The sequence below is a fragment of the Acromyrmex echinatior genome, chromosome 18 (assembly GCF_024713525.1).
Source record: "Acromyrmex echinatior isolate Ae372 chromosome 18, ASM2471352v2, whole genome shotgun sequence".
Taxonomy (NCBI): Eukaryota; Metazoa; Arthropoda; class Insecta; order Hymenoptera; family Formicidae; genus Acromyrmex; species Acromyrmex echinatior.
Genome location: NC_141869.1, coordinates 5,495,439 through 5,510,774, shown reverse-complemented (window position 1 = coordinate 5,510,774; position 15,336 = coordinate 5,495,439). Strand labels below are relative to the sequence as shown.

General features: G+C 33.0%; 1 protein-coding gene across 2 annotated transcripts in view; it reads right to left on the bottom strand.

Annotated features, from left to right (window-relative positions):
• Positions 1-15,336, bottom strand: part of LOC105144851 (nephrin) — a 275,992-nt gene that overhangs the window by 116,096 nt on the left and 144,560 nt on the right. For both annotated transcript variants that reach the window (XM_087415783.1, XM_011054062.2), the window contains one exon: positions 398-625. In XM_087415783.1, the coding sequence (XP_087271909.1) occupies positions 398-625 (228 nt within the window). The remainder of the gene's footprint in view (positions 1-397; positions 626-15,336) is intronic.

The window sequence follows — 15,336 nt, the reverse complement described above, 5'->3', positions numbered from 1 at the left end:
AGCGAGTGATTCGCAGTCGTTATTTTACAGGCGAATAAAGAACCTCTACGCATGAAAACCACAGTTTTCTTTTGTGTCGCGTAAACTGCGTTCGAACGAAGCTTTGATGCGCTATAGAAATTCGGGCTATTTTTATGGACAGACAGGGTGGAGAGAGCTCTTTGTCGCTATGGACACAGTCAATTAAAAATATTTATTTTTATCGTAACTAATTATTTCCTTCACGTTTAAGTTTATCTTTCTCATTTTCTCCATCTCGCAAATAAAGAAGCAAGCGCCTGTAGCCTGATTAGGTTGTGTATCTTGCAAAAAAATTTATTCCAGAGAAGAGCAAAGGTCGACGCGGTATCATGCTGCGTCGCGTGCAATTAACGTTAATTGGAATGAGCGCACTCACTGTTAAGCTCTATGACAACGGTGGTGGTGGGTGGCGACGCTAATTGAGTGTTATTCGCTCGGCAGGACAGCTTGGCGTGATGATGCCTCCTCGTGAGAGCTTTCACAGTCACGTTGCTGATGGTTACGACGTTGGTCTCGCCGCCTGGCCCTTGCGTCTCTCGAACCTCGGTAGATGCATGGATGATTTGCGATTCCAAATACCACGAGACTTGCGGTCTAGGTTTACCTACGCAGATAAAATGAAACTATAGTTAGAAGAGCGTAAGCGAAACAATGTGTGGTGTTGTGCTAAAATTGCAGATTATCTGAGATTTAATTATCCAAAATGTAGTAACGAGATTACAGCGAACGTAATCGGCAAAATGTATGGAACATATTATATAAAGAACTAAAATAAAGATGTCCTGAGTAATTAAAAGTAATAGTTTCAAGTGTAATAATTGTAAATAAAATCACATTGTTAAATTCACTGATTAAATGTCAAATTATTACTTAATTTGAGTTATTTTTAATCATTCTTAGGTCACCACTGTTCCTATTCTATGTCGTTAATTTAACTGAAATAATAAAATTAAATAATTTAACTCCAAAAATATATTAAACTTGATTAAACTTATTAATGTATGTATTTAATAATAAATGCATACGTTAATATCAATGCTCTATTTACTTTGAACCTAAGCAATTCAATTACAGAGAGTTAATTAGCCCATGGTTGATTTATGTTTCACATGCTAATCACATGTTCTAAATTAAATGTTCTAAATTTTGATACAATTGAAACTTACAAATAAAATATTATTTAATTTAAGAAATTAATTCAAAGATCATTTAACACACAGTGCAGTAGTATTGCATAAAATTAATAAACAAAAATTTTAATAAATATAATTTCTTAAAGTTTGAATAAAAAAATATTCTATAAGAAATTCTAGGAAATGTAATCTATATATTCCTAATAATTTAATATCTCTAATTTCTAAATATAATCTCTATACATATAAATATCTCATATTGCTAAAACGCATATATAATTATTCGATCGCACTCCAAAATAACTCTTTTAATTGTACACATTGAGGACATCTAATAGAGAGAAAAAGTTAAATATTTCCTCTATTTTCATTATATAATTAGCTGCTAAAGATAAGTTTATGAATTCGTTCAAAAGCCTTCAAAACCTTTCAAGATTTGTTAAAGTTCCTTATCAAACTTCAATTAGTACAGCTCAATATTCGACAAACTCGTCATATACAACTGTAACGGTCAATTCGAAATTGAAAAAGATTCGGATCGTATACTGGCGGGACGACGTCTGTCATTATTTCTCTGCCAATAAGTGAGTCGATAGTGGGGATAATTCGAATGACACGTCCCAAGAGCCGCGACGTGGATGTCACCGTCAATCACAACGATGGACGGGTCTCATTCGGCAAAACAACGGTACAGAGGTACTTCACGTCTCGCATTCTCGAGAGACCGCTACCTGTGGCTCACCGCCGCTGACTGTTACGACTAATTATGACGAAAGTGCGCGCTACTGAGGTAAATACGCGCTCGTGGAAATGTATCGAAGGCGCCGCACGTCACTGGTTTACTACTGGCTAATTAGTAAGGTACACGTTATCGTCTTGGGATGTAAGGAAACTAGTAAACTATCAGACAGAGACATAGAGAATTGTCTGCCAAGAGAGAATACTTGCGAATGGCAATGGTAAACCTGAATCGACAATATATCTATACAAATCAATTCCGACAATAAAACCATCTGAAACTGATTATATTGTATTTGATACAATTTTATGAATATTCGAGATAAATTTTGTAATTTTAATATAAAATCGTGATATACGTAAAATATTAATTTTATAAAAGTATGAAATATTTTAATAAAATATTTTTTCAACAGTTTTTCCTACTAATAAAAAATATTCTAAATTATTCTATTATAATAAAATTACTATTATAATAAAAAATATTTATATATAAAATTTCCGACAAAAACTTTTTATGTATTAGGTGTTGGAATTAATTCGTAGCGTTTTTTAATGAAAGAATGTTATTTATTTCACATGAGCATTAAAAAATACATTAATGAAAGTACTTCCCATCACTTGTAAAACGCTACGAATTAATTCCAACACCTAATAGTTACAAATGTTAATCTTTTTTTAAATTTTATATAAAGATTTTATATAGGTTTTTAAAAGAGACTAATTTTAAAATATTAAAGAAGTAAATATAAAGCTACAAAATTTTAGAATTTTAATATTAAATAGTGTTCTTGATATCGAAGACGCCTTGTAGCAAATAGTACTATTGCCCAAACAAACAAGGCTATGTACTATTGAGAGCTTCGGTATAACAGACATACCCGTTGCCTAATCAACAGTTATTCTAGATGAACCATCTATCTATCTAGTTCACAGACAGACTGCCTATCCTAGCTGTCTACATGATTGGATATCTATCCAATCAAAGAGACGTCCGTACATCACGTACACATCTTGTCGAAAGCCATGATCATTGATATTGATAGTTAGAACGTAATAATTAGGAATAGCTATTTGCTCTCAATTAGAGCTCTACATTAATAATCCAAAGATTGAAATTTGCGCAATCAATGTCCAATATATATAATGTCAAAATTTATTATGCGTTTAAAATTTTATTGATTTTCCTAGATCTCTTATACTTTGAGACGAAATCTCTTCAACTTGCATAGTTATTTTTCAGTTACAAATTATTTGAACAAAGATAAAAAATGTTTGCGATTAAATTTCCTCGATTTAGCCAAAACTATAGCGCTATGGCAGATGACTGTTTTTATTTTTATATTCAATTTTGAAAAAATTCTCTATTTTATAAGAAGTTTAATTTGAAGTTTTATTTAATACATCATGCTGTTGTTTTAATAACACAAGTATTTGTTTCGTTAATATTGTTATCGAAATAACAGGATTATTTCCAATTAGATTTAATGTTGTTAATACAATATAATTTCTTTCCGTGTATAACAAATTATCAATGCGTGTAAAAACAGTCCGTAAAATTAAAAAAACAATAGTTGTTCTAAACCAAGACACTTGCATAAAATTGTTATTTGTGTCACATCAAGAATTTGAATTCGTATGTGACGCAGAACTGCTGATGCAGTTTATTCTACGTTTACCTGCAGCGCTGGAACAACTGTAAATGTTTGTCCTCTCACTGTTCTTAATGCGCGGATGACACGGATTTGCGTATTTTGCGAGACAAGCTTTACGATAGCATAGAATAGTTGAAGCTTAAAATAATTTATCAAATACAGAGTACAAATGAGCATAACAAACGAATGCCGGAAGTACAAAAAGAAACAAACAGGTAATCCTACATGCGCGTTATGGCGGAATACGTATTATCTACAATCGCGTTAATTTCCCGAGCACAATGCACTGAAATCGCATTAATTTCCACGGAGTACACGTTTATTAAACAATAACCAGGAAATGAACAGACTCCCCGTCGTCGAAGCTACTCTGCGCGTTCAGGAAATGCGTCTATTGCGAGCTGAATGACCCGAGGAAAGCTTTTAATTAATACGTACAATAATAAGCAATACATATGTATCGAGATGTCAATAAAAAAGTGATAATTTCAAAAGATATTTCTCAATGTGTCAATTCATAATTTTCTTTTTTATAAGTTCCTTTTGTATATATTACATTTTCATTGTTTTGATTTATATAAATTATAATCTGTCTTTTATATGAATTTTATTTTACTTTTACATGAATAATTAAATGTGTATAACTTTTTATATGAATTACAATTTATCAATTTTGCAAAATATTAAATAGAAAATTCAAAATAAAAACAAAAATTTCACCTGCGGAAAAATCTTTGAAATGACGGAGAAATTTCGATTTTAAAAGCACTGATATACATACGTGCTCGACGAGTTTCGCAAAGAAATTGTCATCGTAATTCATATTCGAGAATAATATCGTACGTTTTCGCGACTTCCTTCCTGTCGCGACGACACTTCCGCATTATCTCGTCGCGAGATAACCCCGTTTCAAAAAGAGGGCGATAATAAGCGCGTTCATTAAGTCCTACACCATAATTAATTCCGCCATCGAGACCACCGCTCCTATTGTTCCCCGTGGAATAATTTCCTGTCGCCCCACAGGATACAAATATATATTCCGTCGGTGGTACCTCGGAGGGCTTTTGCCCATCCGTTTCCTTGCGTTTCCCAGTGAACTCGCTTTAGAACGAATCTCTCACAGATATAATATATATATGAAACATAGCGTGTACAGTAAGTGATCATAAGTTCTCTCTCGAGAAAGAATATCGAACGCTAATAGCTTAATGAATAAGTTAATGAAAACTGAGATCTCCTCGCGAATAAAGTTTTTCGCAGATAAAGTCAAATGAATTTTTCATTATTTCTAATGACCGCTGGACATTTATTATTTTTACTTTTGTTTTAATATTTTCGTTATAGAATGCGTATATCTATGAGTGCTCTTTTTATTTGACTGCTTTAAATTACATTTATGCGTGCCGAATAATAAAGTGGCGCAGGTTATTACGGCTATTACGACTTCTGTGCTGAATCGCGCGCACTCAGAAAACCTTGTATTAAAAGTCGTCGCGAACTAAACTCATTACCGTATCGTACCTTGTCGCAGCGTATTTTTATGACGTTACGGTGTTTTAAATACTGTAACCGTGTAAATGCATCTCCAGGATCGCTTTCGCTCATTCTCATTAAGAAACGTAAAACAACGGTTCTGAGTATATTTGCGCAGATACTTTCGCGGCGCGAATATCTGTTTCCCGGGCGTTGCCTCATCGTTTTACGAGTTTCAACCCCGATAACTTTTCTGCTGAACAACTCGCGCGATACCGTGAATATCGCGATGAAACAAATAGGAGCAATAATCATACAAAAGTTATGAGAATAAATGCGCATTATTGTGAATTGTATCATCGTTATTACGTGGGAAAAGGTGTATCAAATTAAAACCAATCAAATTAAAACCGATAAAAAAGTAATCCTGTAATAAACTAAATAAATTTAAATTTAACAGAACACGAAGAAAAATAATTGAATCATTTTTACCTTACAAGACTAGTAAAAATATTGTGGTTGTTTTTGTCGAACTTATGACAAATTTTACTTGATTGAAAAAAAAAATTGGAACTGTAAAATAAAAAATACATTACAATAATTATAGTAAATCTATTCAAATGATTAATTATTTACCTTACAGCTAATTCATATTATTCTCAAAACTGTAAGCACAAACAACTTTGATTTGTTTTATAAAATGTAAAAAAATACTTTACAATAGGGCTATACGACGCACGCTAATTTATCAGAAAACAAAATAAAATAAATTTTGTAGAAATGGGCGCCTGTCCCAACATGGACCCGTCAATTTCATAAAATTTACTAGAATTCTAACGCATATTACTTTACATTTTTCTCCAATATTAGATTATACCATTCAAAATACCAATTGAACTAATCGATATATCGCAAATATAGGATGCAATCGAGTATTCATTCATCCAAGAGACAAACTCCCGAGTTCAACGAACTCTCTTGTTCGACAAATCAACGTTTTTTCCCTCCATTATTAGCATGTGTAAAGCTTGCACGCCTTTCGCGGTCGTGTAAAGGCGAGGGCATAATCGGGATGCGCGAGACGTGCCCGCGAAATACATGGGAGGGAATAAAAACGTCGTTTCACCGCGAGATGAGAAGTGAGGGATGGACGGAAAAACGTAGCGTTACGGCTGCTAGGTCGTGTTAAAACAAACATTTCGCTCCGTGACGCTGTAAAATTACGTTCGATGCAACGCCCGGCACCGACAATGCAGGCAGCCGGACAGTGGCCATGGCACGTTGGAAACACACCGGTGAAAATACACCGTGTATTGTGTGGTAACAATACGCGACAGAATGAGCGGCCAGCGCGTCGTGGTGTTTCACCAGCGCTTTTCGAAGAATATACCTGCAGCAAAGCCAGTTTTAAACGCGAGGCCTTTACGCTACAGCGAATGCTCGAAATACGAGCAGAGTGGGGTCAATTATTTCCAACGGTCGCGTTGAATCAACGACGACCGCGGACGAGTACAAGAGCATCGTGATTGGGGAAGAAACTCGGGGGTTGAACTTCACGCGACGATACGCGACGAGGTTTTTTTTATTTTACATAGCGCAAGAATGAAAGAATCAGTATTTTTACATTGAAAGCATTTCCGTGAAGCTTTTATTTACTTAAGGCGATTGCGACTGATTGTTTTTGCAAATTGAGTTTTAAAACAACCCGTTGCAGCTCGCGTGGAAGATTTGCAAATGAAAATTTCCCTCAAGGGAGAATAGTAAAAATCTATGTGAGTCATGTAATTTACATTTGGAAAGTCAAACAGCTCTTAAATCCGATGAGAATTTGGTAACAATCAATCAGGAAGTTAAATTTCAGTTTTATTAATATTACTAATATTTGCTATTGGAGTTAGTCAAATTATGAGGGAGAAGTAAAATGTGTTATAATGCATTTGAAAGAAAAAATAGTTGCAATTATCATAATTTGACTATGATTTACAGTTATTCTCAGTGTTAATATACTTTTTTGATAAAACTATTTACTATAAAATAATTATTATTATAACACTAATAATTATAAAAATAGAACTCCTAACCATAATTATATTATTACAAAATTATAATCACAAATATTAAATACGTTTCTTTCAATGTGTGTGATAAAAATATATAAAATGTAGAAAAATTAATTCATCATTAATAATGTCTATGTACTCTTTAAATTTCTTGGAGTAAAATCTCCACTTCAAAAAAGTTAAAATACTGCCACTATTGAGAAAGAATGAAAAATTTGCATTCTTGAATAAAAGTGGCAGATCTTAACTCTATTAGATTGAGATTCATTCCAGAAAAAAAAAAGAAATCTCACTCCTTTTTTGGAATGAGACTTTACTCTAAGAAATTTGAAGAGTAATTAAACGTTCAAAACTTACAAGTGCAACTGGATTAGCTATATATAAATGTGACGAAATAAATATAATGTTAGAAGATATCCATATATGTTGATCGGACATGAAGTTTCCTTTTTAGAGAGAGCGTTTGCACAATGCAAATCTCCGAGCATCGTTGCGCAGTAGTTCTCCAGGGAATACTCTGACCCAAAGTTCTGTTGATATTAGGAATTACAGTCAATGCGTTGTGTAGTTTGAATTTCTGCAAGATACACTGCGCGGATTTCCTGGTCCCAGCCATTTGCAAACCTCAAAGCGAAATGAAAGAAGCATTACCGCTAAGAATCGCAAATATGAAAGGTACAAATCCAACGAAGCCTGAATTACCGCAAACTTTGCTACTCACAAGGACGCGCGTAAAATAGAAAATATTAATGCTCGATTTATTTACAAAGTTTCGTCGTTTCGCATTTTTGTTTGGAGAGGAAAATAATTTCGCAAATGTAACAATAAATTATTTTGCTTCAAAACTTACTTCAATCAAGAGACAAAAACTTTTAGAGAAGTTGTTAAACTTCACGGTAAAATCGGTATTATTGACTTTCTCCATGTTAATTCTCACAATATTGTATACAGCAAACGTTAATTTCACATTTAACACAGCATGATCTTTGCCAAAATATATATAAGAAACATTAATGTAAAAAACTTTATAATTTTACATTCTCTCTGCGATGATAATCCCTTGACCAATTTCATAAATTAGCTCGTTTTAAAATGTGATAAACAAGTGTCTTTGGATAAATCGGAGAATTTTCTCTTGCAACGTATAATGCTTCTTACAGCAGGAATATCTTTTGCATAATATGCGAGGATATCGGAGGTCTAACGACGCCACGAGGTCGACGAGGTCAGCTCGTAAGGGACGGTACACATGCATTTTACAGTATTTTATGTCACAATAAAGTAAATTAAAGCCCATCGCTGCTATCCTCTCGTGAGTTGAGCGAGAACCTTCTAATACAGGTTCTTTCAAAATTAAACAAAAATTAAATAAAAGAAAATTTGGAAGTATAATGTAAAATGACAATTTAACTTTTCTGTAACATTAATTAATTATTAATTTAAAACATAATTAATCGATTTGTTATTAAAATAATGACATAAATGTTCTACAGTTAGTTGAAGGATGCTTTTGTTATCTGTATTACAATCGCGAAAGATTCATATAATGCGAGAATGCGCTCAACACAACACGTGCATCGGACAACAAAGTTTAGAATTGAAAGAGCGACAAAAATGTAGTTTCCAATGTCTAACGACACGTGTCGAATGATACATTTCACCCGCTCTTTGCACTCTGGCGAAAAACGGCGTGACACTGCACGCCAGTGCTTATGAAACGCCCTGTACAAAGTGGGTGGAAAGTTTCGCTTTGCATATGCAGCCCAGCGTATATACGGTAAACAGAAGCGTGTCATGTCGGATTTTATCCTGCTTCGGCCATCCTTTCGAGCTGTCCGCCACGTTTTGTGTTTCGACTCGGATTCGCGTTGCAAACCACTCTCGCGATCTCCGTAGGCGAGTTGCTTGTTGCGCGTAAAGTGCCGCATTCGGCCCAGTTGAAGTGTCGGAAACGCATTGTGCAAAACGGAAGTGCGGCTTCGCTTCGCCCGAGTCATCCGGTTGCATCGATGACAAGCACAAGGAAACGGGAGGGAAAGAGAATAGGTATTTTAGACGCGTCAGTCATTAATTATCAGTCTCGCCCAAAAGAGTAGATATGTCTGTAGTTATGTCAGTAACATTGTACATCAATGAAATTATAACTACGGCTGCTTTCCTTGTAAAAGACATAGTCGACACAAATGTTTGTTCTATGCAGCATTCAATGAATAACAAAGATACAACGACACTTGTTTCTTCTGTGTTTCTTAAAAGAAAAGCAGTCTTATACATATATTAATCCTTAGTACACACAATTGGGTCATTCGTGTCCTGTGTATTTATTTTCTTTAGAACTTTTCCTTAGTAGAAGTGCACCTGACTAAATTAATAATAATGATCTCTTTTCTTTCCTTTTTTTTTAATACACAACTTTATAAATACTTTCTAAGGATGTTAAATATATATATAATTACTTAATCATTTTTATATACTTGTAAAAGTGATGAAAATGAAACCAGGACACGAACAATCTATTATATTATACGTATACTGTTAGATATCAAAGAACCAATGGTTATCCAACCTTTTTAAAAAATAACATTTTGTTATTTTAACTTCCATATATGTCAAAACGTAAATCAATCCATTCCATTTCTGTGTTTAGTTTCAAAATAAATAACGTCTATACTAACGTATGCATTTAATAAATAATAAATTAAATTTGAGTAAAAAATATATTTCTTGAGTTACAATGTTTAACTCCACTGTTTAATTTTTCTATTAAATTCATAATATCAAATCACACAATTAAGTTATTTTTAATCATTTCTATAGGTCCACTGAATATATTCAATATGTTGTTAATTTAATTAAAATAGAATTAAATAATTTAAACTCAAGAAAATGTATTAAATTTCACTTAAAATTAGTTCATTATATATTTACTAAATTTATACGTTAATATTGTTTATACTGAAATTAATCGCAGAAATGGATTGATTTATATTTTGACACATCATGGAAGTTAAAAATAACAAAATATTATTTAATTCAAAAATTGAGTTATCATTACTCTTTTAATATCCAATAATGCATTTTGTCATTTTGAGTAAGAGCAATTAGCGACCTACAGAAATGATTATAACTTAAATTGAGTGTAATTTGACATTATGAATTATTAATGGTGTAGTAAAAAAATTATCAAGTGTACTAAAAGTTAATAATATTGTCATTAATTATATTATTGTCATATAATACTAATAATATATTAATTATCCAAAGAAATAGATATTCTACATTCATATCTGTCTAAAAAAAACTTGTGAATTAAAAAATGCAAGTTGAATAATATCATTAATTTCTGAAAAAAATATGTTTTCGTAACATTCAAAAAACGTGACGTTTTCATTCTCTCAAACACGAGCTTTGCAGTGTTTTTGTATCTTGTCTTCTCAGATACATTTCTCTTCGCAAACGTAACAAGCGACAATCCCCTTTTTGTAGTAGTTCCTTGTTGGCGTCTAAGGATAGTGACATTAAGGAAGACGGAAGGCGATTTACGTCAGTACAGGACATTACAAACATAGCCACCCGGCGCACTAAAATTGCCGCATTGTATCTGGTACTGAAGACATTCATGTGAAATGAATTCATGTGCTTTTGCACGTTGATAACGTGCAAAATTTCATTTAATAAAACCAATACGCAGTGAGCTATTGCGTAACGTATAAATATATTCAAAAAAGAGATTTATAAAAGAAAGAATAAATTAAATTACCCAAAAAATTTATATCCACAAGACTGATTTCATTGGAAATAATAAAATTATATTATAGTATAATAGCTCGAATCATACAAAAAGAACGGTTCTGTTTAAGTATTGAAAAATTTAGTTAGATACAAATTAAAAAATAATTTTAATGGACTACCAATAATTGTGTATACACGATTATTTGATAGTCCAACCAAATTCCTATAAGACGCTCAAACTGATTGCTAAAATATCAAAATTTTTTGCAGTATTGTTCATTATGTTTGAATTTTCTATATAATTACTTTAATAATCTAACAAAATTATTTTCAGATCTGTATATATATTTAGTTGCATTTTTATTTTCAGGGAAATTATTCATTCCTCCCATAATATCAAAAATAATTAAATTATATTCTAGTGGTACGTCTATGCACTACACGATTTTATCATACATGTTTTAATGTTTAAACGGTAATAAAGAGATATAAAATATTGCATTTTACTATTTTGAATTCATGTGTGAATACTCCAGGTCAATCATACGTTCCAGTTTGGTTTCCGGGAAGACATCCTCAGGGGCAACTAAGTAACAATTTGAAACTGCGAGTAATATTCGCCTAAGCACAAGTCTGACGGCGAAAACGGTGTCTCGAATCGTTATCCGAAAATTCGACCATGAGCTGTAGGATGCGAGCAATGGGAAGCTGCACTTGGGCGAGCTACCCTAATCCCGCTTCGCATTAATAGGGTCTTTATTTCTCGCTGACGTTGCTAGCTCGATAAACCGGCTGCGCCGAACTCGTAGAGTAGCTGTGCTAAATCGTGTGCCGCGAATAAACTGCGATTACCGAGCCAGGTGAACAGCTCGAAGAACTCACCGAGCCATGGTTAAATCGATGGCGATCGTTAAAACTGAATTATATGTTCTGCGTATTAATGCCAGAATTATGTACCACTTGCGTCGTTATATTTCCTTATGAAATTGTTTGTCGCCATAAATGAGCATTATTATTAGATTTCAATATTTCTGCTGTCACTTCTAAACGATATTATTATTATTATAATTACTATTTTTGTAACCACTTTTTTTACACAGAAAGAACAATTTTGCTAAAATATCTAAAAATTTAACCAGCTACAAATCTGAAAAAAAACTTTAAACTAATTATAACTATTAAAATAATTATTGGATGTTTATTTGAATGTACACATTTTTTTGTAGAATTGCTTGAGTCCTCTACATAATTATTTTAATGATTTAACAGAATTATTTTCAGATCTTTATATCTAATTAAATTTTTAGATACTTAGCAAAATTCATTCTTTCTGTTTATGTCGTCAAAAAATTTAGATTTTTAAAATAAAATCCTTGAAATAATTTATATAAATAGATAATCAACAAATGTCGCAATCGACAAAAATTCTTGGAAATTTTTTCCAAGAATAAATGTGATATCGTTTTATTAATGTTGACTGAAAGTGTTTATTTTCTGAAACATGAAAAATTAATAACTAGAGGAATCGAACAGTTATTATTCGCGCACGAGTTATATTCTCTGAGATGACAATTTCAGTTTCAGTATTCCCCACGAGATACGTGCTTTATTTTCTTTCATATACTGATCAACGATTCCTGTTCGACGTATACCACAGAACCTTGAATTAAGCCGCAAAAATATTCGCATTTCTCTGCGGGGATCCTCTTTTCGGTCTTTTTTTCCTTCGTTTAATGTGCGTAGACTGTCGCAGCGGCAGCGAACGCTGCATTATGAAATTGGCGTGAATTTATTATATTTTACGACGCAGGTGTTAAATGTGCGACAATTTATACACATACTATATCCGGAGGCTTTTCGTTTTGCGGGTTTAGAGCGAAAGAGATTTTCGCAGTGTCTGCAAAAAGGTACGTGTAATTATCGTGCTCATTGACGCGAAAGAGGAAAATAAACTCGTGAAAGTCTACAGCACCTGACCGAATAAATATTTGTACAAATGCTTCAAAACGTGCAGATGCACATATATTTTGTTTGACTCTAAATTTGTTATTTATTTATTTATTATACCAATGACGTTGTTACTCATTGGCGCATACAAATTTGTTAAGGGGGACCATTGGCTCGTGGCAAGCGAAATTTTAAGATCAAAAACTAAAATTATGATTTAAATTATTACATTGAAAAAATATTATTTAAATATTATTTAATTAATGTATAATTCATAAAATGTTTTATTTAAAACTATATTAACACAAGAGAAGAATAATGGCTGTCGTAGCCTCCTTCCACCAATGTTGTGATTTCGTATTTGTTTAAATTGCGTCTTTTATTCAAGCTCGTGTTTCGATATTATAAAAACGTTTAACGACGAGAGAAGATAATTGATTACGTTCCTAAGTGCGGATGTTATAAAAAGAAGCAATAGAAGAACGCTAAAAATCAAGAGAGTACGACGAAGTTCGCAAGGGAGCAACGAGCGGAAAAGTCGTGCAAACAAGTGGCGCTCTGTATTTTTCGGCGAATGAGAAATACGAGCAATCAGCTGTTCTCGAAGAGATCAGATGAACGAGTTTCCCTATCGCAGAGACGAAACGAGAGTAAGAGAAACGTGCGAGGAAAAAGACGGGAGTACAAATGCGCGCTGAAAGTTCGCTCGTCGCGTCTTCCGTTTAACGTTGCCGCAACAGCGAACCTTCTTACTACTTTGCCTCCCTCTTCCTTTTCTGTCACATCTCGCATTTCGTCACGAGCTTTCCGCCCCGAAGTCATCAGCTACCTGTACGCGGGTGCGAAAAACTCCAGCGGCAAGTCGGACGAGGCGAGCTCGTTTCGCTTCCGTGTGACAAATCACCTGTCCTGAGAAGCGCACTTCCGCTCGGCGCCGAAACGCGGCGAAAGGTGAAATTGCAACGACAGTAAAAACTCGTCGCGTTGCGGCGACCAGGAAATGATGTTACATCGGTTAAATATATGCCAACCAATGCTTTTTAACACGGAAGACTATTACCAAGATATTAAATATGTCCAATAAAGTTGACACATAATAGGCTTTCTAATGATAATACACCAAACTTTAAGTCTTAAACCATAAGAAATTGACCAATAATAATCGATTATGATTTGGACAATTTTTTACGACTTAAGATTAAAATTCAAAATAATGACTTATTGTAGAAAACTTAAGACATTTTTCTATAGTAAATCATCATACTAATGATAAGTCATTTATAAGTCATCAATTTTAAAAACTTGCATCCATAAGTTATATTATTAAATTGTTCAGTTTTCAGATTATGCCAGTCAGTTCTAGTATCTTCAATAAAGATTGCAAATATACATTGCCTTTTAATTTCACAACGTAATTTTAATCGTAAAAAATAGAATTTAACCATCAGTCTTCTCCATACAGTCACTGATTACTAACTTATTATTGTCTTGTAACACTATTGATTTGCTTACAACTTGCTTTTAATTTTTAATTTATCATTAACGCCCTGTTGTTGAAAGCTCATTAAAGTTAAGACGTCTCACGATATAATGTCTAAAAGATGTCTTTATGATGTGTTATATCTCGATTTTGAACATGATGCTATCTCAGTAATTTCAAAAATCTTCTCGCTCTTGCGTAGAGATAGCCATAAAAGTCATCAGCAGATAAATAAAATATAATAGGCAAAATATTTTTCTACAATAGGTACAATATATCCACCGTTAATATCTGAAGGTATTTCAATTAAGATTGTGAGACTGAACACAATATGCTGAGAAAATTCTCCTCCATTTTAACGATGAAAAAACGTTTCGTGACGAAAGCTGGATGAACCGCACAAAGTCCTGGGAATCCTCAACCAGGCGCAACAATAGAAACGTAATAATAAATAAGAAGCACATGAAAACGCAACAATAGAAGCGCAACAATAAAAAGAGCGAGATAGAAAGACGAGAACGACCTAGAACGTGCAATAATTTCAAATCATTGTCATGCTGTGCGAAGTGTCAAATACGAATGCAATCGTTGATTCTTAAAATTCCTGAAAAATATCTGAAATCGCCGATTCATCGAGTTATTTTATATCGAGGCTATATATATTTTGTCAGTTTCGATATAGTACGCTACATTATAATCTCAAGACAAAAATCACATGTAAAAGATTGAAAATGGAATACGGAAAAAATCATTTTTCTGAAATATTAAAAAATTTAGGCAAATACAGGTTTGAAAATAATTTTGTTGGGTCATAAAAATAATTATGTAAAAAACTGAAGCCTGATGAGTGTTATAAAAAGTTTTTTTAGACTACTAAAGTTCTAACAATCTAGCTTAGCGTACCTAGTTAAATTTTTTTTCATTTCAATAAAAATATTCTGTCCATAAAGAAATTGTTACAATTGAAAATAAAAAATTGATATTCGGAAGGAAATGAGATTTATTGGCTCTCGATAATTTCACTCTCCAAGAATGATTTTTCTTGAGAAATATACCGAAAGAACGATTTTGCTGAAATATCGAAAACTTTTTTCAAC